The sequence below is a fragment of the Dryobates pubescens genome, chromosome 22 (genome assembly GCF_014839835.1).
Source record: "Dryobates pubescens isolate bDryPub1 chromosome 22, bDryPub1.pri, whole genome shotgun sequence".
NCBI classification, from domain to species: domain Eukaryota; kingdom Metazoa; phylum Chordata; class Aves; order Piciformes; family Picidae; genus Dryobates; species Dryobates pubescens.
In genome coordinates this window covers 3170556-3195010 of record NC_071633.1, presented here as the reverse complement: position 1 = coordinate 3195010, position 24455 = coordinate 3170556, and the positions used below count along the sequence as shown (strand labels likewise).

At 49.7% G+C, this 24455-nt stretch overlaps 1 protein-coding gene across 1 annotated transcript in view; it reads right to left on the bottom strand.

Annotated features, from left to right (window-relative positions):
- LOC104301092 (mucin-5B) overlaps positions 1–24455 on the bottom strand; it is a 75327-nt gene that overhangs the window by 4802 nt on the left and 46070 nt on the right. The window contains exons 29-43 of the mRNA XM_054171881.1: positions 22648–22743; positions 21138–21379; positions 19832–20009; positions 16995–17236; positions 16083–16266; positions 14633–14825; positions 13805–13983; positions 12831–12900; positions 12557–12678; positions 11563–11594; positions 9444–9621; positions 6780–6884; positions 3822–3862; positions 3132–3254; positions 895–993 (exon numbers count right to left, since the gene is read on the bottom strand). Coding sequence (XP_054027856.1) covers positions 895–993; positions 3132–3254; positions 3822–3862; positions 6780–6884; positions 9444–9621; positions 11563–11594; positions 12557–12678; positions 12831–12900; positions 13805–13983; positions 14633–14825; positions 16083–16266; positions 16995–17236; positions 19832–20009; positions 21138–21379; positions 22648–22743 — 2084 coding nt within the window. The remainder of the gene's footprint in view (positions 1–894; positions 994–3131; positions 3255–3821; positions 3863–6779; positions 6885–9443; positions 9622–11562; positions 11595–12556; positions 12679–12830; positions 12901–13804; positions 13984–14632; positions 14826–16082; positions 16267–16994; positions 17237–19831; positions 20010–21137; positions 21380–22647; positions 22744–24455) is intronic.

The following is a 24455-nucleotide window of genomic DNA, read 5'->3' as shown; positions in this document are numbered from 1 at the left end:
ATCCAATCCCCTCTTGAACACCTCCAGTGATGGTGACTCCACCACCTCCCTGGGTAGCACATTCCAATGGCCAATCTCTCTTTCTGGGACAAACTTTCTCCTCACCTCCAGCCTAAACTTCCCTCCGCCCAGCTTGAGACTGTGTCCTCTTGTTCTGGTGCTGCTTGCCTGGGAGAAGAGACCAACCCCCACCTGCCTACAACCTCCCTTCAGGGAGTTGGAGAGAGCAAGAAGGTCTCCCCTGAGCCTCCTCTTCTGCAGGCTAAGCAACCCCAGCTCCCTCAGCCTCTCCTCACAGGGCTGTGCTCCAGACCCCTCCCCAGCTTTGTTGCCCTTCTCTGGACACTTCCCAGCAACTCAACATCTTTCCTAAACTGAGGAGCCCAGAACTGTACTCAAGGTGTGGCATAACCAGTACACATCCAAGTGCCAAGTGCTACACATTGGCCACAGCAACCCCATGCAGAGCTACAGGCTGGGGTCAGAGTGGCTGAGAGCAGCCAGGCAGAAAGGGACCTGGGGGGTACTGATTGATAGTAGGCTGAACATGAGCCAGCAGTGTGCCCAGGTGGACAGGAAGGACAATGACATCCTGGCCTGGAGCAGGAACAGTGTGGCCAGCAGGAGCAGGGAGGTCATTGTGCCCTGTGCTCAGCACTGGTTAGGCCACACCTTGAGGTTCCTGTGTGGTGCACAGAGCAGAGAGAAGCAAGTTGATTTGGAAATGCAGAGGGTTTAAAATCTCCTGAAGCTCTTCCCCAGTCTCCACATGCTTCACACTGCTTCAAGGGAACCTTGGAAGGTGCATTGCAACCCAAACCATTCAATGGCTCTGTGAAATGTGGAGGTCTCTGTGATGATTGAGCTTTGTGTGCAGAGCAGGGGAGTGCTTACCTCAATGGTCACGTTGCCAGAGGGGAAGGTTGCCACACATGCCACTTGCTGGCACTGGCTGCAGCACTGACCCTCCTCCTCCTCCACATAGCGGAAACCCTGCGGGAGGAGTTGCCAGTTAGCCAGGTTACCTCACAGCTTGTTCACCAAGCACCTCTGGAGCAGAGCCACAGTGCAGATGGCAGAGGAAACGGAGCCAAACTTCTGGTTTCATTTCTGGTTGCCTTAGGAACCTGTTGGAACCACTTAAAGTCTGACAGTCAAAGCTGAAAGCTTCTTTCCCGTATGGAAAAGTGACTTCTGGGCCCTTCAGTTCCCATGAACACACTGCCACTGGCTAGGCTTCTTCAGGACAGAAGTTGGACCAGTTCAGTTCCTCACATAAGCTGGAGCAAACAGATTACTTCAGCATATGATTACTTGCCCCTAGTGCTTGGTTTGATGGGGTGGTCCACAAGAGCTGCTGCTGTCAGCCAGGTGAAGGTCACAGAATGGAATCCTTTTGGTTGGAGGAGACCTTTCAGATCATCAGGTCCAACCATTAACCCAGCAGTGCCAGGTCACAACTAAACTATGTCCCTCACCACCACATCTTCATGGCTTTTCAATCCCTCTAGGGATGGGGACTTCACCACTTCCTTGGGGCACCTGTTACAGGGCTTGGCAATCCTTTTGGGGGAGACATTTTTCCTGATGTCCAACCTAAGCCTCCCCTGGCACAACCTTCTTCTCCTATCCCTTTTTACTTGGAAGGAGAGACCAACCCCCACCTGGCTCCAACCTCATTTCAAGGAGTTGTAGAGAGTGAGAAGGTCTCTGCTCAGCCTCCTTTTCTCCAGAGTAAACACACCCCAGTTCACTTAGCTGCTCCTCAGGCATTAGTTATCTCCTCCCTTGTGTTTTAGGTATTGATTGGTCCCTTTCTGGGTGTGGATGTGGCTGGCTTCAGGATAAAGGAAAATGAGTTTATCCATGTCTAGGTGTAGTGGTGGGTCTGACCTGATCTGGGCAAGGATGGAGAAGAACCACTCTTGGCTTCCATTCAGTAGCAGCCTTTCCTGTGCAGACTCTCAGCACTGAGAAGTGTCTGGAAACCTCTAAATCACTGTGCAGCTTCTTCACAGTCTGAATTTGTGTGTTGAGAGGGGGCAGCACCAACAGAAGGGCAGGAAGGAAGGGAGGCAGAGGAGGGAGGAAAGGAAAGGAAGGAAGGGAGGGAGGGGAGGGAGGGAAGGAGGGAAGGAAGGGAGGGAAGGAGGGAAGGAAGGGAGGGAGGGAGGGGAGAGAGGGAAGGAGGGAAGGGAGGGAGGGGAGAGAGGGAAGGAGGGAAGGGAGGGGAGGGAGGGGAGGAAGGGGAGGAAGGGGAGGAAGGGGAGGAAGGGGAGGAAGGGGAGGAAGGGGAGGAAGGGGAGGAAGGGGAGGGAGAGGGAGGGGAGGGAGGGGAGGGAGGGGAGGGAGGGAGGGGAGAGAGGGAAGGAGGGAAGGAGGGAAGGGAGGGAAGGGAGGGAAGGGAGGGAAGGAAGGGAGGGAAGGGAGGGAAGGGAGGGAAGGGAGGGAGGGAAGGGAGGGAAGGGAGGGAAGGGAGGGAAGGGAGGGAAGGGAGGGAAGGGAGGGAAGGGAGGGAAGGGAGGGAGGGAAGGGAGGGAGGGAAGGGAGGGAGGGAAGGGAGGGAGGGAAGGGAGGGAGGGAAGGGGAGGAAGGGAGGGGAGGAAGGGAGGGGAGGAAGGGAGGGGAGGAAGGGAGGGGAGGAAGGGAGGGGAGGAAGGGAGGGGAGGAAGGGAGGGGAGGAAGGGAGGGTAGGAAGGGAGGGGAGGAAGGGAGGGGAGGAAGGGAGGGGAGGAAGGGAGGGGAGGAAGGGAGGGGAGGAAGGGAGGGGAGGAAGGGAGGGGAGGAAGGGAGGGGAGGAAGGGAGGGGAGGAAGGGAGGGGAGGAAGGGAGGGGAGGAAGGGAGGAGAGGAAGGGAGGAGAGGAAGGGAGGAGAGGAAGGGAGGAGAGGAAGGGAGGAGAGGAAGGGAGGAGAGGAAGGGAGGAGAGGAAGGGAGGAGAGGAAGGGAGGAGAGGAAGGGAGGAGAGGAAGGGAGGAGAGGAAGGGAGGAGAGGAAGGGAGGAGAGGAAGGGAGGAAAGGAAGGGAGGAAAGGAAGGGAGGCAGGGAGGAACTTCTCCTCTCCCAGTTTCACAGTGCATCCCCCCAGCAGCCCTGGGTGGTGCCTGGGGAGGCTGAGTTTGCCACACAGACCTGTGGGCAGGTGGTTTGGCACTGCACTGGCACACAGTGGATCCGGTTGGTGCGGGTCACAGCATCCTGCTTGTCTGTGCACACACAGTTCTCACAGGAGCTTTTGGGCACCATTGCTCCAGGCTGCAAAGAGAGAGGAGAGAAGCCATGGGAAGAATCCAGTGGGTTGTAGGACAAACATCCATCCCTTGGACTATGAAAAATGAATGCTGATGCCTGGGGGGGTTATTTTGGGAACAACTTCCTGAAATGAACACCTCCAGGGCTCCAAAGCCTCCCACTGTTGGTAGCACTGAACGGGCACAGGGCTGCCACTCTTCAGTGCATAAATCATCTTAAATGAGTTGTTACCTTATCTATAAATTCCACCCATTGATTTTTTTTTCCCCTCAGTTTGACCTAGAAATTAATCTCACAATACCCAATAATGTTTTCAATTGGTACTCAATCACAGTTCTGACCTCTTGACTCTAAACCAGAGGTGAGATCTCGTTTAGCAAGCCAGCCACTGGCCACCAGTGTTACCTGTTCAGTAGCATTTCCAACACCACATAAAGCCTACTGGCAGGGAAAAACTGCTGGGCTGTTCTAATCCTGCTTTTTCATGGGAGTGTGGCCAATAACAACTGCAGAAAGTTCTGTCTCAGGCAGCATTAAGATGTGGAAAGAAGTGCTTGGAAGAAGACCTACCTTGAATTCGACTCCTTCAAAAACACACACACCCTTTGGAACTGCAAGAGAAAATACAATGGGAAGGATGTGCTAGGAATGATGCAAAGAGTTACTGGGCTCAGCTTTCTGAGTGATATAGAATAGAATAGAATAGACCAGACCAGACCAGACCAGGAAGAGACCTTCAAGATCATCGTGTCCAACCTATCGTCCAACACCACCCAACCAACTAAACCATGCAACCTAGCACCCTATCAAGTCTCCTCCTAAACACCTCCAGTGATGGTGACTCCACTACCTCCCTGGGCAGCACATTCCCATGGGCAATCACTCTCTCTGTGTAGAACTTCCTCCTAACCGCCAGCCTAAACCTCCCCTGGCGCAGCCTGAAACTGTGCCCTCTTGTTCTGGTGCTGGGGGCCTGGGAGAAGAGACCAACCTCTGCCTGTCTACAACCTCCCTTCAGGTGGTTGTAGTGAGCAATAAAGTCTCCCCTGAGTCTCCTCTTCTCCAGGCTAAGCAACCCCAGCTCCCTCAGCCTCTCCTCACAGGGCTGTGTTCCAAGCCCCTCCCCAGCTTTGTTGCCCTTCTCTGGACACCTTCCAGCAAGTCAACATCTTTCCTAAACTGAGGGGCCCAGAACTGGACACAGGACTCAAGGTGTGGCCTAACCAGTGCAGTGTAGAGGGGCACAATGACCTCCCTGCTCCTGCTGGCCACACTGTTCCTGATGCAGGCCAGGATGCCATTGGCCCTCCTGGCTGCCTGGGCACACTGCAGGCTCATGTTCAGCCTACCATCACCCAGCACCCCCAGGTCCCTCTCTGCCTGACTGCTCTCAGCCACTCTGCCCCCAGCCTGTAGCACTGCCTGGGGTTGCTGTGGCCAATGTGCAGCCCCTGGCACTTGGATGTGTTCAATCTCCTGCCCTTGGCCTCTGCCCATCTGCCCAGCCTGGCAAGGTCCCTCTGCAGAGCCTCTCTGCCCTCCAGCAGATCAACTCCTGCCCCCAGCTTGGTGTCATCTGCAAATTTACTGATGATGGACTCAATCCCCTCATCCAGATCATCAATAAAGATGTTAGAGAGCACAGGGCCCAGCATTGATCCTTGAGACACACCACTAGTGCCTGGCTGCCAGCTGGCTGTGGCACCATTCACCACCACTCTCTGGGCTCAGCCTCCAGCCAGTTCCTAACCCAGCTCAGAGCTGCTGTCCCAGCCAGGGGCTGACAGCTTGGCCAGCAGTTTGCTGTGGGGGATGGTGTCAAAGGCCTTGCTGCAGTCCAGGCAGACCACATCCACAGCCTGCCCCACAGCCCCCAGATGGGTTTAGAGGAGATAGAGTAGAACTGAGGTTTTTATCTTGCAAGAAAATAAAAGGAAGAGGTGACACTTCTGCCATGGTTTAGTCATGAGGTCTGTGGTGATGAGTTGGACTTGATTATCTTTGAGGTCTCTTCCAACCTTGATGATTCTGTGAGAGCAAGGGGTGGGGGGAAATGCTACTAGTACATGGTGCTAATTGTTCCTTGGAAGCCCACATGTACCATCTGCTCAGATGTCATGCATGAAGTGGAGTGTAATTCACAGTGGCACAGAAGGTTGTTAGAGGTTGGAAGGGACTTCCAGAAGATCATTGAGTCCAACCCCCCTGCCAAAGCAGGATCACCCAGGCTATTCTGCACAGAAATGCAGCCAGGTGGGTTTGGAAAGTCTCCAAAGGAGACTCCACAACCTCCCTGGGCAGCCTGTTCCAGAGCTCCAGCATCCTCACAGTAAAGAAGTTTCCCCTCATGTTGAAGTGAAACCTTCCATGTTCAACTTTGTATCCATTGCAGGGAGGGCATTGTGCCCTGTACTCAGCACTGGTTAGGCCACACCTTGAGTCCTGTGGCCAATTCTGGGCCACTCAGTTTAGGAAGGATGTTGAGATGCTGGAAGGTGTCCAGAGAAGGGCAACAAAGCTGGGGAGGGGTCTGGAGCACAGCCCTGTGAGGAGAGGCTGAGGGAGCTGGGGTTGCTTAGCCTGGAGAAGAGGAGGCTCAGGGGAGACCTTATTGCTCTCTACAACTCCCTGAAGGAAGGTTGTAGCCAGGTGGGGGTTGGTCTCTTCTCCCAGGCAACTAGCAGCAGAACAAGAGGACACAGTCTCAAGCTGTGCCAGGGAAGGCTTAGGTTGGATGTTAGGAGGAAGTTTTTCCCAGCAAGAGAGATTGGCCATTGGAATGTGCTGCCCAGGGAGGTGGTGGAGTCACCATCTCTGAAGATGTTCAAGAGGGGATTGGATGTGGCACTTGGTGCCATGGTTTAGTAGTCATGAGGTGTTAGGTGACAGGTTGGACTTGATGATCTTGAAGGTCTTTTCCAACCCTGCTAATTCTATTCTGTTCTATTGTTCCTTGGCTTATTACTGTGCACCACTGAAAAGAGATTGGCCTCCTCCACTTGTCACCTACCCCTCAGATATTGATAGACATTGGTTAGATCCCCTCTCAGCTTCTCTTCTCCAGACTAAACAGGCCCAGGGCTCAGTCTCTCTTCATAAGGGAGGTGCTCATGTCCCCTAATCAATCCATATCCTGGTGTTTTCCCTATGGAAACACCTATTTAATTCATGGGTTTCTTTTGCCCATACTTGAAACCAGGTGAGTTTTTCTTTACTGTTAGCCACCTTGCTGGTAACAGAGCTGGGCCAGGTATGTGAATCTGGAAACATAATTTGGCAGCAGAGCTTTTGGGTAGGTTCAATGTGACCAACATTCAGCATCTGACCAATACCTGACACTCCCTGGGTGCTAGCTGCAGAGAACCTGCACCAGTTACTCCACCTCCAAAAAACCCACACCAATTCTAGATGCTGAGAGGGAAGGGTGGGAGGCTACTGCTTAGGATTTTGGATTCATTCAGGCAAAATGAAATGGTTCAAGGAAGGAATAAAACACCTAAATATTGGGTGTAAAGACACAATACTTACTACAGGAGAAGACAGGACAGCAACCACTCTCAGATATAGCAACCACAGGTTGGAAGCCTATGTCACATGCTGTCTTGTTGATGATGCAGGTTTTGATATCACATTCTGCAACAGACAATAGAGATAAAGTGAGTCAAAGCACCCTGTCCTCCAGTGGCAAAGTTTGAGCAGCCAAGGAAGTGGGTAAAAATGGATGATTCTGGAAGCATACCATTTTTGGAGTGGGGGACATGTTCAAGTGAGCTGTTGGAGAGCAGTGAAGGGGAAAAGGACCTGGGGGTCCTAGTGGATGGAAGGTTGACCATATGCCAGCAATGTGCTCTTGTGGCTAAGGCCAATGCCATTCTGGGGTGGATTAGAAGGGCTGAGGTTCTCCTCCCCTTCTACTCTGCCCTGGTGAGGCCACATCAGGAATACTGTGTTCAGTTCTGGGCCCCTCAGTTCAAGAAGGACCTCAGGGAACTGCTTGGAATAATCCAGAGCAGAGCCACAAAAGTGATTAAGGGAGTGGAACATCTTCCTTATGAGCAGAGCCTGAGGGAGCTGGGGGTCTGTATCTTGGAGGAGAGGAGCCTGAGAGGTGATATCATTCATGTTGACAAAGATGTGCAGGGTGAGTGCCAAGAGGCTGGAGCCAGGCTCTGCTGGGTGATGCCCAATGCCAGGACAAGGGGCAGTGGTGGAAGTTGAGCCATAGGAAGTTCCATGTAAATTTCTTTCCCTGTGAGGGTAACAGGACACTGGAACAGGCTGCCCAGGGGGGTTGTGGAGTCTTCCTCTGTGGAGGTATTCAAAACCCACCTGGATGTGCTCCTGTGTGACCTACTCTAGGTGCTCCTGCTCTGGCAAGGGGGTTGGACTGGTTGAGATTTCAGGGTCCCTTCCAGCCCCTAACATGCTGTGATTCTGTGATCTCTAAGTTTGCTCTACTGGAAAGCTTTTCCCTGGACAAATGCAGCTGGCTCTTGTCCCTGCTTCTCTTCCCCCTCTGGATAGAATAGAGTAGAGTAGACCAGACCAGACCAGACCAGACCAGACCAGGTTGGAAGAGACCTTAAAGATCATCGCGTCCAACCCATCAACCAATCCAACCCACCTAAACAACTAAACAATGACACCAAGCACCCCATCAAGTCTCCTCCTGAACACCTTCAAGGATGTCAACACCCTTCATGTCAGAGAAGTGACAGAGTAACAAGTTTGTGGTAAAGGTAACAAAATAAATAAATCAGAGAGCAAGGAAAAAAATAACTAAGAAGCAGTGGATGAAAGCTGAGAATGTAAAGGTTGGGACAGGAAAAGCAAAGCAACCAGACAGTGGCCAAGGCATCCAAGGAGCCTAATGGAGCTCTGCCTGCAAACATTAAGGGATGAGGAACTGGTAAACATCCTCTCATCATTGCTAGGATCCTCCATCCTGCATCTTTCTATAGGTGCTGAGAAAGGTCAGGGTCAGGCTGATCAGAAGGTACTGTGCTGTGCTGGAGATTTGGGACTGAGCTGATGCACAAGGAAAGGTGAGAGTAAACATACATCACATCCCTCCTCCACAGGAGGTCTTTGGGGAGCCTGGAGGATGACCACATCTTCTTTTACTGAATAGATCTTTGTGCAAGGATCATCTTCCTATCCCAGGAGGGATAAGAGCCAGGAGATTCTGCAAAGCACCTGGGAGTTCTACTGATCCATGGGGGATTCTCCACAATAAGTATCTGGTGGGTCATGACCCTAGGTGAGACTACAACTGGACCTGAGGAGATCTCTTTTGTTAGCAACAGCTCCTGGCATTTAAGTGGAAAAATAACCACTCCAGAGCCTTTATTTGAATCTGGTGCCTGTGGGCTACCAGATCTCACTTGAGGTGATTTCACCTGGACTCAGCACTGGTGAGGCCACACCTTGAGTACTGGGTTCAGTTTTGGAGCCCTCACTACAAGAAACAGATTGAGGTGCTGGAGTGGGGCCAGAGAAGGGCAACAAAACTGATGAAGGGTCTAGAGAATCAATTATATAAGTAGCAGCTGGGGGGAACTGGGGTTGTTTACTCTGGAGAAAAGGAGGCTGAGGGGAGACCTTCTGGCTCTCTCCAACTGCAGGCTGGAGTGAGGTGGGGGTTGGTCTCTTCTCCCTAGTAACAAGTGATAGGATGAGAGGAAACAGCCTCAAGTTGTGCCAGGGGAGGTTTAGGTTGGGTAGTAGAAGAGACTTCTTCACTGAAAGGGTTCTCAAACACTGGAATAGGCTGCCCAGGGAGGTGGCTGAATCCCCATCCCTTGAGGCATTTACAAGAAGCAGAAGTGTGGTGCTGAGGGACACAGTTTGACACTGTGGCAGAGCAGCAGGACCTTGCATTTGGCCTTGTTGAACCTCATGAGGCTGGTTTGGGGCCAGCTCTTCAGCCTGTCCAGGTCTTTCTGGATAGATCTCTTCCCTCCAGCCTGTCAGCCACACCACAATGCTTAGTGTGGTTGGTGAACTTGCTGAGGGGGCCTCAATGCCACTGTCCCTGTTGCAAACAGTGATGTTAAAGAAGGCTGGTCCCAGTACTGATCCCTGAGGGAACCAGTGAACTGGCAGAGAATAACTTGGTTGGTGATTGGTAGAGAGCAACTCTGTGGTTGCTGCTAAAGGCAAATGATGCTGCATTATGCCCTCTCTACTCACCACAGACTGTCTCTGTGCAGCATGGGTCATCCAGCCGTGGTTTTATCCTGGGGACAAAGCCCTCCTTAGTGCAGGTGACAGCTGGAGACTTAGCACAAGGGCGAGGGAAGCAGGAGATGAGCAGAGTTGCTTCATCACAAGTACAGTACTGGCAGCCATGCTCCCAGGCCTCTCTAGGCTGTGGGGAAACAAACAGGCAGAAAACAACAAACAAAACCCATTGTGGTGGGTTGAAAATTCCGCCCCCCCCCCCCCCCCCCCCCCCCCAACATTCAATCTACCAGTCCAGCCCAGCTGGAAGAAGATGGATCTGGATTTACAAGCACAGCTACAATCTACAATGAAATGCAATGAATATGTACAAAATAGACAATATTGACAATATTTATAGGAAAATAGAATAGAATAGAATAGAATAGAATAGAATAGAATAGAATAGAATAGAATAGAATAGAATAGAATAGAATAGAATTAACCAGGTTAGAAGAGACCTTTGAGATCATCAAGTCCAACCTATCACCCAACACCATCTAATCAACCAAACCATGGCACCAAGCACCCCATCCAGTCTCTTCCTAAACAGCTCCAGGGATGGTGACTCCACCACCTCCCAGGGAAGCACATTCCAATGGCCAATAACTCTTTCTATGATAAGCAGCACAAGAACCTCCCCTGGCCAAAAAACAGGGGAGCTGCTAATAGCTTCCTACTCCCTGCCCCGCTCCTTACCTCTCTGGACACAAAGGGACAAGAGAAAAAAGCAGAGAGTTATTTTGTTAGACTTAGTGAAAACAATGCAGCCAAGGTCAGCAGAAGCACAAAGTTAATGTTCCCCAGAGTGAAGAAACCAAAACAGAGACAGACAGTTTGCCAAACTAATTCTTCATAGAATCAACAAGGTTGGAGAAGACCCCAGATATCATCAAGTCCAACCCAACACCTCCTGACAACTACACCATGGCTCCAAGTGCAACATCCAAGCCTTTTATGAACACCTCCAGGGATGGGGACTCCACCACCTCCCTGGGCAGCACATTCCTATGGCCAATCCCTCTTTCTGGGAAGAACTTTCTCCTCACTTCCAGCCTAAACTTCCCTTGGCACAGCTTGAGACTGTGTCCTCTTGTTCTGGTGCTGGGTGCCTGGGAGAAGAGACCAACCCCACCTGGCTACAACCTCCCTTCAGGGAGTTGTAGAGAGCAAGAAGGTCTCCCCTGAGCCTCCTCTTCTGCAGGCTAAGCAACCCCAGCTCCCTCAGCCTCTCCTCACAGGGCTGTGCTCCAGACCCCTCCCCAGCTTTCTTGCCCTTCTCTGGACACCTTCAAGTCTCTCAATGTCCTTCTTAAACTGAGGATCCCAGAACTGGCCACAGGACTCAAGGTGTGGCCTAACCAGCGCTGAGCATAGGAGAGAATGACTACTCTGCTCCTGCTGGCCACACTGTTCCTGATGCAGGCCAGGATGCCATTGGTCTTCTTGTCCCCCTGGGCACACTGCAGGCTCATGTTCAGCCTACTATCAACCAGAACCCCCAGGTCCCTTTCTGCCTGGCTGCTTTCTAGCCACTCCAACCCCAGATGGCAGACCTCTCTCCAAAGGGATTGTTTGGAACTATCCCTTTTTACTCCCAGTGGTGATCTGTTTACATTCTACCACTTCCTGTTCAACGTCTGTGGAAAATTTCAAAGGTCCAGCCTAGAAGTACCACACAACCACAGGCAGCAGTTCAAAGAGCAAAAACTGGCTGCCTCTTATGACTGAACCCCAGTGGAGGGCTGGGCTGGCCTAATGTATCAAGTAGAAGAATCAGAGTTCAAATCCCAGATGGAGGAGAAGGGAACAGAAAGAAACAAAGTTGTTATCTGCCACCTTCCCTTGCAGGGTTACATGATTCCAGAGGGGAAACTGTGATCTCACACACTGCTATTGCTGCTTCTAGATCTCAGATGATTAATAAATCACTGGAGCTAATAGAATGTGCTGTTTTTCTTCCCCACTGCCCCCAGTGCAGCTCAGTGGCATTTAAGCTGAGAATTAAAGGAAGAAAGCCGCGCAGTCCTTTGTGCAGGAGGTGCCAGCACCCAGCTGTGGTATAAAGCAGCAATTTCCTTTTGCTCACCTGTTTCACTGACCCATCCTGTGCAGTGCAACCTGCAAAATGAATTACAGAGGCCTTTAGTGATAGCTGAACCAGGGGAAGCAGCAGAGGCAGGAAGACAGACCTATAAGGAAAGCATTCCCATGAATCAGTACAGGGCTGGGGTGTGCAAAGAAGGATGTGGCCAGCAGGTTGAGGTTCTCCTCCCCATCTACTCTGCCCTAGTCAGGCCACAACTGGAGTACTGGGTCCAGTTCTGAGATACACAATTCAAGGAGGACAAGAAATTGCTAGAGAGAGTCTAATGGGGAGTCACTAAGATGATTAAGGGACTGAAACATCTACCTTATGAGGAAAATCTGAGAGACCTGGGGCTTTTAAGTCTGGAGGAGCCTGAGAGGGGATCTCACTAATGATGATCAACATCTAAAGGGTGAGTGTCAGGAGGATGGAGCTGATGTATTCTCTAGTGGTGTCCCTTGACATTACAAGGGACAATGGACACAAACTGGAACCCAGGAGGTTCCACATTGACAAAAGGAAAAAAATCTTCAGTTTGAGGGGGCTGGAGCCCTTGAGCAGGCTGCCCAGAGAGGTTGTGGAGTCTCCTTCTCTGTAGAGATTCCAAATTCACCTGAGCATTGTGATCCTGGGCAAGCTGCTGGGGGTGGCCCTGCTCTAACAGGGTTTTTGGACTAGATAATCTGCAGAGGTCACTTCCAACCCCTACCACTCCCTGATTCTGTGAAATGTGACATAGAGTCACAAAAAGAATGAGATCCAGAATGCAAAGTCACAGGCTGTGTATCCAAACCATCTTGAAGATCCTCCCTTGGTCTTTTGCAGGTTGCACTTTCTGCATAAGGGCAGGCAGAAACTGCCAGTCTGAACTGTTCCCCCCTGACTAGAAAGGGTCAGTGTCAAGGGCTCCCTCATTTCTTCTGTACCCAGAACATTCCCCTTAATGCCAGGCTCTTCTCCCCCTTCCCATCCCACCATTTACATCATTCCTTACCACAGACAGAAACACAAATGCCATCATGCTCATTCAGTAGAATTTTTCCATCAGGACAGAAGCATCCTTCAACAAACACTGGTGTGCTGTTCCTGGAGGGGAGGGTCTCTGTGACAGCTTCTCTGCACAATTGCAATAGAAACAGGAATGAATGAGAGGTAGAAACATGCCCCAGGGCAAACAGACACTTAAATCCCAGGGGAATGTGAACTTCCAGCCTTCCCTGGCAAGTTTTCAGTTCTGAACTTGGAAAGTGCCTCAGGAAATGACCCACCTGCTGATGCAAGTGTTCCTTTTAGCTTGCCCACATGGCTTGTACACCTGATCCTTTTCACAGCTGGCCTCTGTGGAGCACCACAACACTCAGGTTAGTAAGCCCAGACCCATGTGTACCTTTGATGCACAACAGATAAGCCACAGCCCACCCCATGGCACAGACATCCCAGCTCCTGCCTAGTGAAGATGTCCCTGCAGCTTCAGCAAGAGAGGACTGGTGCTGAAGTGTGGTCAAAGAAGGTCAGTGAAGGTGGGGAAGGGTTTAGAGCACAAGTCTTGAGAGGAGTGGCTAAGGGAAATGGGATGTTCAGCATGGAGGCTGAGGAGAGTCCTCTCTTCAGCTCCCTGAAAGGAGGTTAGAGAGAGGTGTTATTCACAAGTAAAAAGTAATAGAACAAGAGGAAATGGCCTCAAGTTGTATCAGGTTTGTTTAGGTTGCATATAAGGAACAATTTCTTCCCCCAAAGGGCTGTCAAGCCCTGGAGCAGGGTGCCTGTCCCCATCCTTGAAGGGGTTTCAATGCTGTGTAGATGTGTTGGGGCATGGTTTAGTGGTGACCTGGCAGTGCTGGGTTAATGGTTGGACTTGGTGATCATGAAGGTTCTTTTCCAACCAAAACTTCTATGATTCAGCCAGGTACTTGTAGCAGTCCTAGAAGTGCTTACTCTTGAATCACTAAGTACTCCTGAGCAGAGCAAAGCATGCAGAGGGAGGATGCATTTTGCCATCTAGTGATGAAGCTCTAGGTAACAGACAGGGCTCCTCAGCTGAGCTGCTCAGGAGAGCCTGTCAGCTTCTTTCCCACTTGTTCTGCACCAGTTCTGGGTGGGAACAACCTCTTTGATCCTTCCTTTTCTTAGGTCCAGGACAGCTTAGGAAAGACTGAAGGCTTATGAGGTGCAGGCACACAAACAGCTGTGTAGGTGAGGCCAGAAGAGAGCAGAGTGTCTTGACCAGTCTTTCGGGGCTTACCGCACTGCCCGTTCGCCTGCCTCCTCCAGTCCACGCACACCCCGTGGAGCCCACACAGGGCTGCATAGGTCTGCAGGCTCTGGCACTGGGTGCTGCGGTGCTGCTTGGAGCACCCACTGGCCACACAGGCCTCATAGTAGGGCTGGGGGGGCACCACGCTGTGGCACTCAGTCAGGTTCCTTCACAAAGCAAGGAGAAAGACACAGCATTTCACTTCCATCAGCTACTGCCAAGGATGAATTTGAGCCCATCCCCAGACAGAGGAAGCCTCAAGGTGAAGATACAACTACAAAAGGCTCTCACATGCAGTAAATCCACACAGCTCAATGAAGAAGGAGCTTTACCTCCTGTTCTCTACACTGCTTTGAAAGGAGGCCATTGCATGTTGGGCTGATGGCTGCAAGGAAATGCCTCCTTCAGAGCTCATAACCATAATTCTCTCACTGAAATATCTTTGTCAGCGTGTTTGACACACATTTATTTTATAAGCAACCACACAGATCTGCTTACTATACTCTGACTGGGCTTGTTTTTCATCCAGAGCTTTCAGATACTGAATTATTGCCAGTTCCTGATTGGTATCTCCAGAACTGGCAGGCAGAAGGAGTGCCAAGCAGAAGATGTTAATAAGGGAGGACTGATTTTGATGATGCAGCTGATCTGCCAAGCTCAGGACCACTGGCACACCATTTCCCTCCTCAGTTATGCAGGGTAAGCTAGCCTTCATGGTTCTGTCACATCATAGAAGCAGTTCCCCCAAGTCATGCAGTGAAGCACAAAGTTACCTTGTGGACTTAACACTTCTGGCATTTTTGAGGGGTGTCTTACCAGATGATTTTACACAGATTGGAAGGCTCACAGTGCTGATGATACTCCAGCTCAGCTGATTTGGAGACACCTGGATTACAGTATCTGTTGGAGGGCTTTGGGACTTTCCAATCTAATGCCATCTCTTTGAAGGACTCGATAACCTCACCATTCCTCTTCATAGCATCATCAGACTTCTGGTTGGTGCAGGTACCTGGTAGCAAGAGAAAAGTGACAGCCTGAGAACAGTGGATGTGGATGGAGCTGCTTTGAGAGAAAACCTGGCAGGAACTTCTTGAGCTTGTGAGATGTGGATGAGTTCACAAGAACCATTTCTAGGAAGAAAAGGTTGGAAGAAATAGTTTGCCAGTTACTCATGGAAACCAGAGCTGCCATCTTGATCGATGCATTTATCCCAAAGGCTAAAGCAACTGAGCTGGCTCTGTCTTCTAGCACAGGGCTCTTCCAATTTCATACATTCCTAGAGTGAGTAGATAGGATCAAAAGGAAGAGCTCAGAAAGAGTTTATCTCCAACCACCCAATAGACTTTGAGCAGAATGAAAGGAAGCAATTTAAAACTCTGTCTCCTGACAGTGTCTTTCCATCATATAGAGATAAATCTGTTATAAACTGTGAGAAAGAGTGTGGTGGTTTGAGCCTTAACTGGGATATAAGAGCTCAGATGGGGGCAAGGCTGAGAATCCCTCTCCCTCTCCCCCCTCCTCTTTCCCAATAGAGAGGAAAAGAAAGGGAAGGAGCAAATCCATCAAGAAATAATTTGGAGTTGGCTTGGAAGTAGAGAGGTACAGGATTTTCTTTAAACAACATACATATATATATTGTTTAAAGAAAATACTTTTATATCTTATCTATTTTATTATTTTATTTATTATATTTTTATATATATATAAAACAATAACAGGAAGGGTTCACAAGAGTAAGGAACAAGTATGGATGAGGAAACTATGGATACAAAACCAGGCCTTTGCAGAGGCGTGGATGTAGCAGGGAGAGGACCAGACCTGACCACGTGGCAGAACAGCAGGAAGCCAGCAGCAGGAGCACTCATTCAGAAAAGGCAGGAGCCAAAAAGACAGAAATGGCTGCAGGGTCCTCCTTTTTATAGGCTTGCTGGACAGGGAGGGGGAGTGGAACAGACTAACTCAGTTTCCCAGGGGGAAAACCCCTCCAGGAAGGGCAATGCTCTCACAAGCCCTCCCCCACCTTGCTTTCAGGATGGGCATAACCCATCACAAAGTGAAATCACAGAATGGTCTGGATTGGAAGGAACCTCCAAAGGTCATCCAGTCCAACCCCTGTGCAGTAAGCAGGGGCATCCTTAACCAGATCAGGTTGCCCAGAGTCCCAGTGAGTGGAGCTGCAAGCATTTGGAGTTGTTCACAGAGGGACAAGAAAAGCCAGGAGGAACATTGATGGTATTTATTGCTGTCTGCTGATGAGGGCACTCACCACACAGTCCCATGGTGTTGTTATAAAACTTCCCAAAAGGCAGTTTGATGTAAAATGCAAGGTGACTGTAGGAGACATAAACTTCTAGTTCAGGTATTTCGACTATGGTGTAAATGCCAGAGCTGGTTATCCTGATACCATGCTTGGAAATGTCTGGAACAACTTTCTCATCATTAAACAAAACCTGAAAACGAAGAGAAACAAAAGGTCTCAGTACACAGCCTTCTGTTGTGCATTGTGGTTTGTGCCACTGGAAAGGAGAGCAGCACATATTAGGGCCTCAGGTGCATCAAATGAGGGCTGTCCCAGGCAGTCATTTCATCAGCTCTCTGTGATTCCTTTTCACTATTATATTATTTATATTGGAATATTTGTGTCAGGGAGAAACCCACAACTTTCAGTTGTCTTAGAAGGAGAGAATCGGACTGGTTTGGGTTGGAAGGTACGTTTAAGGGCTAGTCCAACCCCCCTGCAGTCAGCAAGGACATCTGCAAACTAGAGCAGGCTGCTCACAGCCCCAAACAACCTGACCTGTAACAGCTCCAAGGATGGGGCAATGACCACCTCTCTGTGCTGTCTGGACCAGGGTCTCACCACCTTCAGTGTCAACATTTCTTCCTTCTCTCTAGTCAGAATCTTCCTCTTTTAGGTTAGACCATCACCCCTTGGCTGTTAACATTCTGTCCCCAGCTTGTTATAAGCCCCTTTTTAAGCACTGAAAGGCTACATTGCCCAAGTTTTTAGAACATACAAATTTTTGTCCACACTAAGGGAAAAGGAAGAGAGAGAGAAAGTAATACAACTGCATTCCCTACCCAGGCAATTTTATATAAGCTTCATCTCTTGCCAGGACAGGACCTCTGGCAAGAGAGCAAAACAAAGTGGACAACTCATTTCAAGACAACATTTTACCAGGTTTGTCTCTTTTCCATGTTCCTTTCCTTGTGTCAGAACAACAACAGAGTTGGAGTGAAAAATGAGAAGGGACATGGAGCACACTGCTCCAGCCACAGCCCCGCAGTAGTAGTTGTCTATGTGGATCCAGAAGCGAGGGTGGATTGACTTCACAAGGACATAGGTGCAGTTTTCCTTAAAGTGATAGTATGTCCCATCAAAAGTCACATAATGCTCATTTCCCCATCCACTGCAAACACCTGCAAGACAGAGAGACACACCTCAGGTTTGTCTTCTGAGTTTCCTGTAAGTCTAAGCTAGTTCTAATTCTTTTACACCTTTCCACAGAATCATAGAATCAATAAGGTTGGAAAAGACCTCAGAGATCATCAAGTCCAACCTGTCACCCAACACCTCATGACTAAATAAACCATGGCTTCAAGTGCCATGTCCAAGCCCCTCTTGAACACCTCCAGGGATGGTGACTCCACCACCTTCCTGGGCAGCACATTCCAATGGCCAATCTCTCTTTCTGTGAGGAACTTTCTCCTCACCTCCAGCCTAAACCTCCCTTGGCACAGCTTGAGACTGTGTCCTCTTGTTCTGGTTCTGCTTGCCTGGGAGAAGACACCAACCCCCACCAGGCTACAACCTCCGTTCAGGGAGTTGTAGACAGCAAGAAGGTCTCCCCTGAGCCTCCTCCAGGCTAAACACCTCCAGCTCCCTCAGCCTCTCCTCATAGCACTTGTGCTTGAGAGCTCAGTGAGAGCTGAAAAGGCCACTTTGATAATGAAAAACCAGCCCAGAACTGGACATATCTGCTCTGAACAGCCTAGAAAGGACATTTTTATCTGCTCTAAAGAGCCCAGGATTTTGTCTTAGTTTGGAGCAAGACAGATGCTCTTTTGCTTCTTCCAAAAGCGGCCAAAAATAAAACACTCCATGCTGGATTGGATGGAATTGGAAAGCTTGAATGGCAATGCTATTCATAACTACACACACCAGTGCAAAAGCATAGAAAACACACGAAATCCAAAGTCCACTTTGGCCACTCTTCCCCAAGAACCTCTTTAGGCCAAAGCTTCGCACAAACCTCCCTCTAAATTGGGCCAACAAACCCAGGCCTCAAATGCCACACACACCCCCCACCACACCCCCCATGCCTCTCTACCCCCCACCCCCTCCATACCAAACCCATGTGATGAAGTTAAAATTCAGCTTGGCAGCTGCAGACCCCAACTGGCAGCATTATCAAGACCAAACCAGACCTCACTCCCCATATCAAGCCCATGTGATGCAGCTAAGATTCAGCTAGGCAGCTCCAGACCCCAACTGGCAGCATTGCCAAGGCTGAAACAGACCTCACTGCCCATACCAAACCCATGTGATGCAGCTAAGATTCAGCTTGACAGCTCCAGACCCCAGCTAGGCAGCACTAGACCCCAACTGGCAGCATTGTCTAGACCAAACCAGACCTCACTACCCATACCAAACCCATGTGATGCATCTAAGATTCAGCTAGGCAGCTCCAGACCCCAACTGGCAGCATTGTCTAGACCAAACCAGACCTCACTCCCCATACCAAACCTATGTGACGCATCTAAGATTCAGCTAGGCAGCTCCAGACCTCATATAGGCAGCTCCAGACCCCAACTGGCAGCACTGCCAAGGCTGAAACAGACCTCACTGCCCATACCAAACCCATGTGATGCATCTAAGATTCAGCTAGGCAGCTCCAGACCCCAACTGGCAGCATTGTCTAGACCAAACCAGACCTCACTCCCCATACCAAACCTATGTGACGCATCTAAGATTCAGCTAGGCAGCTCCAGACCTCATATAGGCAGCTCCAGACCCCAACTGGCAGCACTGCCAAGGCTGAAACAGACCTCACTGCCCATACCAAACCCATGTGATGCAGCTAAGATTCAGCTTGACAGCTCCAGACCCCAGCTAGGCAGCATTGCCAAGGCTGAACCACGCCTCACTGCCCCACAGAGAGAGTAGAGGCTGTGCATCCTCCCAGAAGCAGAGAAGGAGGGGAAAAGGGAAGAAACTGTCCCTGGAGCTGGTTTTATAGGGCTGCAGGCATTATGGGAATGTGTGGCAGTTTTAGGCTATGCCTTTAAAATTAGCTGCAGAGAAGAGGAGGCTCAGAGGAGACCTTATTGCTGTCTATGACTGCCTGAAGGGAGGTTGTAACCAGGTAGGGGTTGGTCTCTTCTCCCAGGCAAGCAGCACCAGAACAAGAGGACACAGTCTCAAGCTGTACCAGGGGAGGTTTAGGCTTGAGGTGAGGAGAAAGTTTTTCACAGAGAGTTTGGCCATTAGAATGTGCTGCCCAGGGAGGTGGTGGAGTCACCATCCCTGGAGGTGTTGAAGAAGAGCCTGGATGGGGCGCTTGGTGCCATGGTTTAGTTGATTAGATGGTGTTGGGTGATAGGTTGGGCTCAATGATCTCGAAGGTCTTTTCCAGCCTGGTTAATTCTATTCTGTAGTTTGTACATATTCATTGCATTCCATTGTAGAGTGCAGGTTTTGCTGGTAAATACAGCTTCCATTTGCTTCCAGCTGAGTCAGTTGTGCTTAGTTAATGTGAATGGGAAACTTCAACCCATCACAGAGTGCAGTAAGGAAAATTACACTTTGCAGTATTTAGGCTCTCAGGGTCTGCAGCTTTATGGTTTTTAAAGGCACCCATGTCAAACCATGACAGTTTTAGATGGGGTTTCTCTTCCTTTGCATGCTACTGAATTAATATGAACATCATAGATGTTGGCCACAAAGATCTATCTTTCCTGAGGCCCAATTGAACACAACATGCATTTCAGGAGCTCTCCTGCCGCAGTACTTACACTGACACTCAAAGACTTCACAGCAGCCAGTTTCATCTTGGTGTTTGCTGAATGGGAAGCCATTGACACAGGGTTTCACCTGCTGAGGAGGGCAAGCCACGCTGGACAGTTTAATGTTGTTTCCTTCTCCCAGGCAAGTGGCAATCTGGCAGTTGCCAAAGTCCCATGTTTCATTAAACTGTGGAGAGAATGGAAAAGGAGAGGCACATAGCAGCATGATGGAACAAGACCTTTAAAATCACACACAGCAGCCCTTAATTGTCTAGCATGGCATCATTTGCTCTCTGCTCTTTCCCTGGAAATCAGGCAATGTGTCAAGCAACAACGACTTGATACCTGCCTTATGTTCCACTGCCAAGGTCCTGACCACTTCTGAGGATGGGACACATCATACTGCTCAACAGTCAGCTAAACATGAGCCAGCAGTGTACTCAGGTGGACAAGGTGACCAAGAGCATCCTGGCTTCTCTCAGGAATAGTGTGACCAGCAGGATCACAGAAATGATTGTCCCCCTGTACTCAGCACTGCTGAGGTCACACCTTGAATACTGAGCTAACATTTGGGCCTCTCACTCCAAGAAGGGCATTGAGGTGCTGGAGCATGTCCAGAGAAGGACAGCAAAGATGGTGAAGGGTCTGGAGCACAACTGTTGGGAGGAGCAGCTGAGGGAACTGGGGTTGTTTAGCATGGAGAAAAGGAGGAGGAGCTCTCTACAACTCCCTGAAATGTGGTTGGATCCAGGGGAAGGTTGGTTTCTCTTCCCTAATAATAAGGTGAAAGGGCCCCAGGATGCACCAGTGGAGGTTTAGGTTGGACATTAGGAACAATTTCTTCCCCAAAAGGATTGTCAAACCCTAGAACAGGCTGCCCAGGGCAGTGGTGGAGCCCTCATTGCTGGAGGGATTGAAGAGCTCTGTAGATGTGTTGCTAAGGGACATGGTTTAGTGGTGACCTGGCAGTGCTGGGTTAACAGCTGGGTTGGACCATTTTAAAGATCTCTTCCAACCAAAACTGTTCTGTGCTTCTATTCTGTGATGCTATGACACTGCCAGATGTGATTTCCAGCCTTTGTTCAGCTGTGACAGCTCTTTGCAGGTACAATACTTGAGATGTTTCTGGTGAACAGAATATCTTCAACTTATTTCCTCTATTATTTGTGAATTCTCCTATGCTCTAAATCATCCAATTCAGCCACAACCATAGTCCAGCTGCAGTGGTGGTTACCAGCATCAGAGAAGAGCATCACATCTTGTCTGCACATCACATCTGTTGTAGCTGAAGAAATAGATGTTTGAAGTCTCTCACCTTTCTGGGAGGAATGAGCCCAAGACAGTCACTGACAGAAGTGCTCGTGGAAGCAGGAACTTGGCTTGCTGCACTGGGTGCAGATGTTGGTGGGCAGGTTTCAGAGTCTGGATCACACAACTTGAGGGCTTTGGTAGGACCATTTTTACACTCTGTCCAAATGACTTCAATCTGACAGGACGCATTGCAGAGGGAGTAGGCGCAGTGGCCTGAGACATTCACCGGCAGAGAAACATTTTCTCCTGCAAGGCCAAAACCCAACTGTTAGATCTGGACAGTGCACAAAACTGATGACTCTCTGCTTGACTCCTGACTGAACATGAGCCCAGTGTGTGCCCAGGTGGCCCAAGAAGGCCAACATCCTGGCCTGGATCAGGAATAGTGTGGCCAGCAGGAGCAGGGAAGATATTGTTCCCCTGTACTCAGCACTGCTGAGGCCACACCTTGAGCATTGGGTTCAGTTTTGGGCCCCTCACTACAAGAATGACTTTGAAGTGCTTGAACATGTCCAGAGAAGGACAACAAGGCTGGTGAGGGGTCTTGAACAGAAGAGTGGCTGAGGGATCTGGGGTTGTTCAGCCTGGAGAGGAAGAAGCTGAGGGAAGACCTCATTGCTCTGTAAAGCTCCCTGAAAGGAGGTTGGAGCTGGGCTCTTCTTCCAAACAAGTGAAAGGACAAGAGCAAGTGGCCTCAAGTTGCACCAGGAAAGGTTTAGGTTGGATGCTAGGAAAAATTTCTTCACCAGAATGGTCATTGGTCACTGGCACAGGCTGCCTATGGAAGTGGTGGAGTCACTATCCCTGGAGGTGTTTAAAAGACATTTGGATGAGGAGGCTGGGACATGGTCTAACAGTGGTATACAGGGAAATGTGAGGTTATGGTTGGACTTGATCCTCTTCGCCAGCTAGGCAATTCTATGACTCATTGCCTACACATCACAGATGGGCCACATACTCAGCCCTGCCTGCCTGTACCCCATGGCCATGTTAGGTGGGACTGTGTCTGCACCTCCTTGAATTCAGTGGCAAAGGCTAAGGGAGGACCACAGGCAGCCAAGCTTAAACTCTGCTCTTAAGTGGGAATTCAAAATGAGTGCAAGAGGAGACAATACTGAACACATCACTGAGTGCATCTGGTCTTCACAGAGCCCAGGAAATAGGTGGTTCAACAGCTACTAAGAGATGAAGAAGAGTCTTCCCTCTTCTGTTTTTGGAATATGCCTGCAAATTACAAGCCCCTGTCCATCAGTTTGGGGTTCAGGGTTGGTGCTGGAGTCCACTGAAATTAACATCTGCTATAAGCTTCCAGCAATACCCAAAGCAGGACAAAGTTGTGGGGTGTGGGAGAGTTGTAGTTCTGAAGGTGCTGGTTACAGTTCAAAGACAGAGCAGCTTGTGGCAGGTAATGTGTAACCACAGCAGGCTGAAGGAGCACTTGGTGAAGCACTTTATCTCACAGTACATCTTCCCACATCAGTGGTGCAGAAAAAAATATTTGCTTGGTTTCTCACCCATTTGCATCAATTGTCCATTGTCTCTGCAGAAGCAGGGAGTGGTTGCCACTGATGATGGAGCTGCAGATGTTGTTACAGGTTGCAAATGTGCTTCTGCAGGAAACGAAACAGAATATAATAGCATAGAATTAACCAGGTTGGAAAAGACCTTTGAGATCATCCAGTCCAACCTATCACCCAACACCATCTGATCAACCAAACCATGGCACCAAGCACCCCATCCAGTCTCTTCCTAAACACCTCCAGGGATGGTGACTCCACCACCTCCCTGGGCAGCACATTCCAATGGCCAATCTCTCTTGCTGGGAAGAACTTATTCCTAAGATCCAGCCTAAACCTCCCCTGGCACAGCTTGAGACTGTGTCCTCTTGTTCTGGTGCTGGTTGCCTGGGAGAAGAGACCAATCCCCACCTGGTTACAACCTCCCTTCAGGTAGTTGTAGAGAGCAAGAAGGTCTCCCCTGAGCCTCCTCTTCTCCAGGCTAAACACCCACAGCTCCCTCAGCCTCTCCTCACAGGGCTGCGCTCCAGACCCCTCCTCAGCTTTGTTGCCCTTCTCTGGGCACCTTCCAGCAACTCAACAATTCAAATCCTCTCCTACTCTACTTTCAAGCCCCACAAACTCTATTTCATTCTCTCCAATCACCACCCACCCCCCCACCCCCCCAAAAATAAAAAGACTAAAATTTAATCATTTTAATGCCCTCCCCACCCTCTGTACATCCACACACTACAATCACCCTCTGTGTCGATCCACACCCCTCCCTACTACACTCATCTTCCCCTCATAATTAAAGTTTGTCTACACAGACTACATTTAACTGCCCTTTTGCTCTTCCTTATTCATCCCAATTTCAGGTCCCTTTGGATTCTCTAATCCTGCAGGACTTCACCTGACTTGGGAGACTTGACTCCCGGTGGCACTCCGTTTTGCTTTTTAACTCCTTGCTGTGAAGAGACTGTGGGTTTAAATACAGAGAGACCATTTAGACACTTTACTATGCCACCTACACTCTACTCTGAGCAGTCCCTCCTTTCCCAGCCACCACTCCATTACAGTTCTTACTCCACTTGGTACCACATTTTGTAGATACCAAACACCAGGGCCCCCCATGAAGCCTTTTGCTCTTCCACACTTTTGAGCAGAGAAGCTTGCTTGGTGTTTTTCTTGCCCCCCTTTGTATAATTAATAATGTATAATAATTACTGTAATCATGTGTTGAAATTCCACTTTATTTCTTCCTAATTCCTGTTTTCTGGCCACTCAAAACCCCTGCAACTTCCTTTTTTTTTTTTAGGAAGGAAGTAAAGCAGCAAATAGCTTTAATCTCTTGCTCCAGTGACCCTTTTGAGGTTTACCTACTCCAATGCAGAAAACAGTGCAGTAAGAACCACAGTGTGACAGAGATGATGGTAAGGAGAAGCCCCAGGTTTAGAAGTATGAATTCTCTAGAGCAGCAAGACCAGCATCAGCTGTGGCATGCACAGGTTTGTTGCAAGAGAATGAAGAATGCCCAGGTCATAGAATCTTAGAATGGTCTGGGGTGGAAGGGACCTCCAAAGCTCATCTAGTCCAGCCCCTTCTGCAGTAAGCAAGAGCCTTATAAGGAAAGGCTGACAGACCTGGGGCTGTTTAATCTGGAGAGGAGAAGACTGAGAGGGGACCTAATAAATGTGTATAAATATCTGAGGGCTGTGTGTCAAGAAGGAAGGGACAGGGACAACCTCTGCTTACTTGTGCCCTGGGATAGGACAAGAGGTAATGGATGGAAACTACAGCACAGGAAGTTCCATCTCAACATGAGG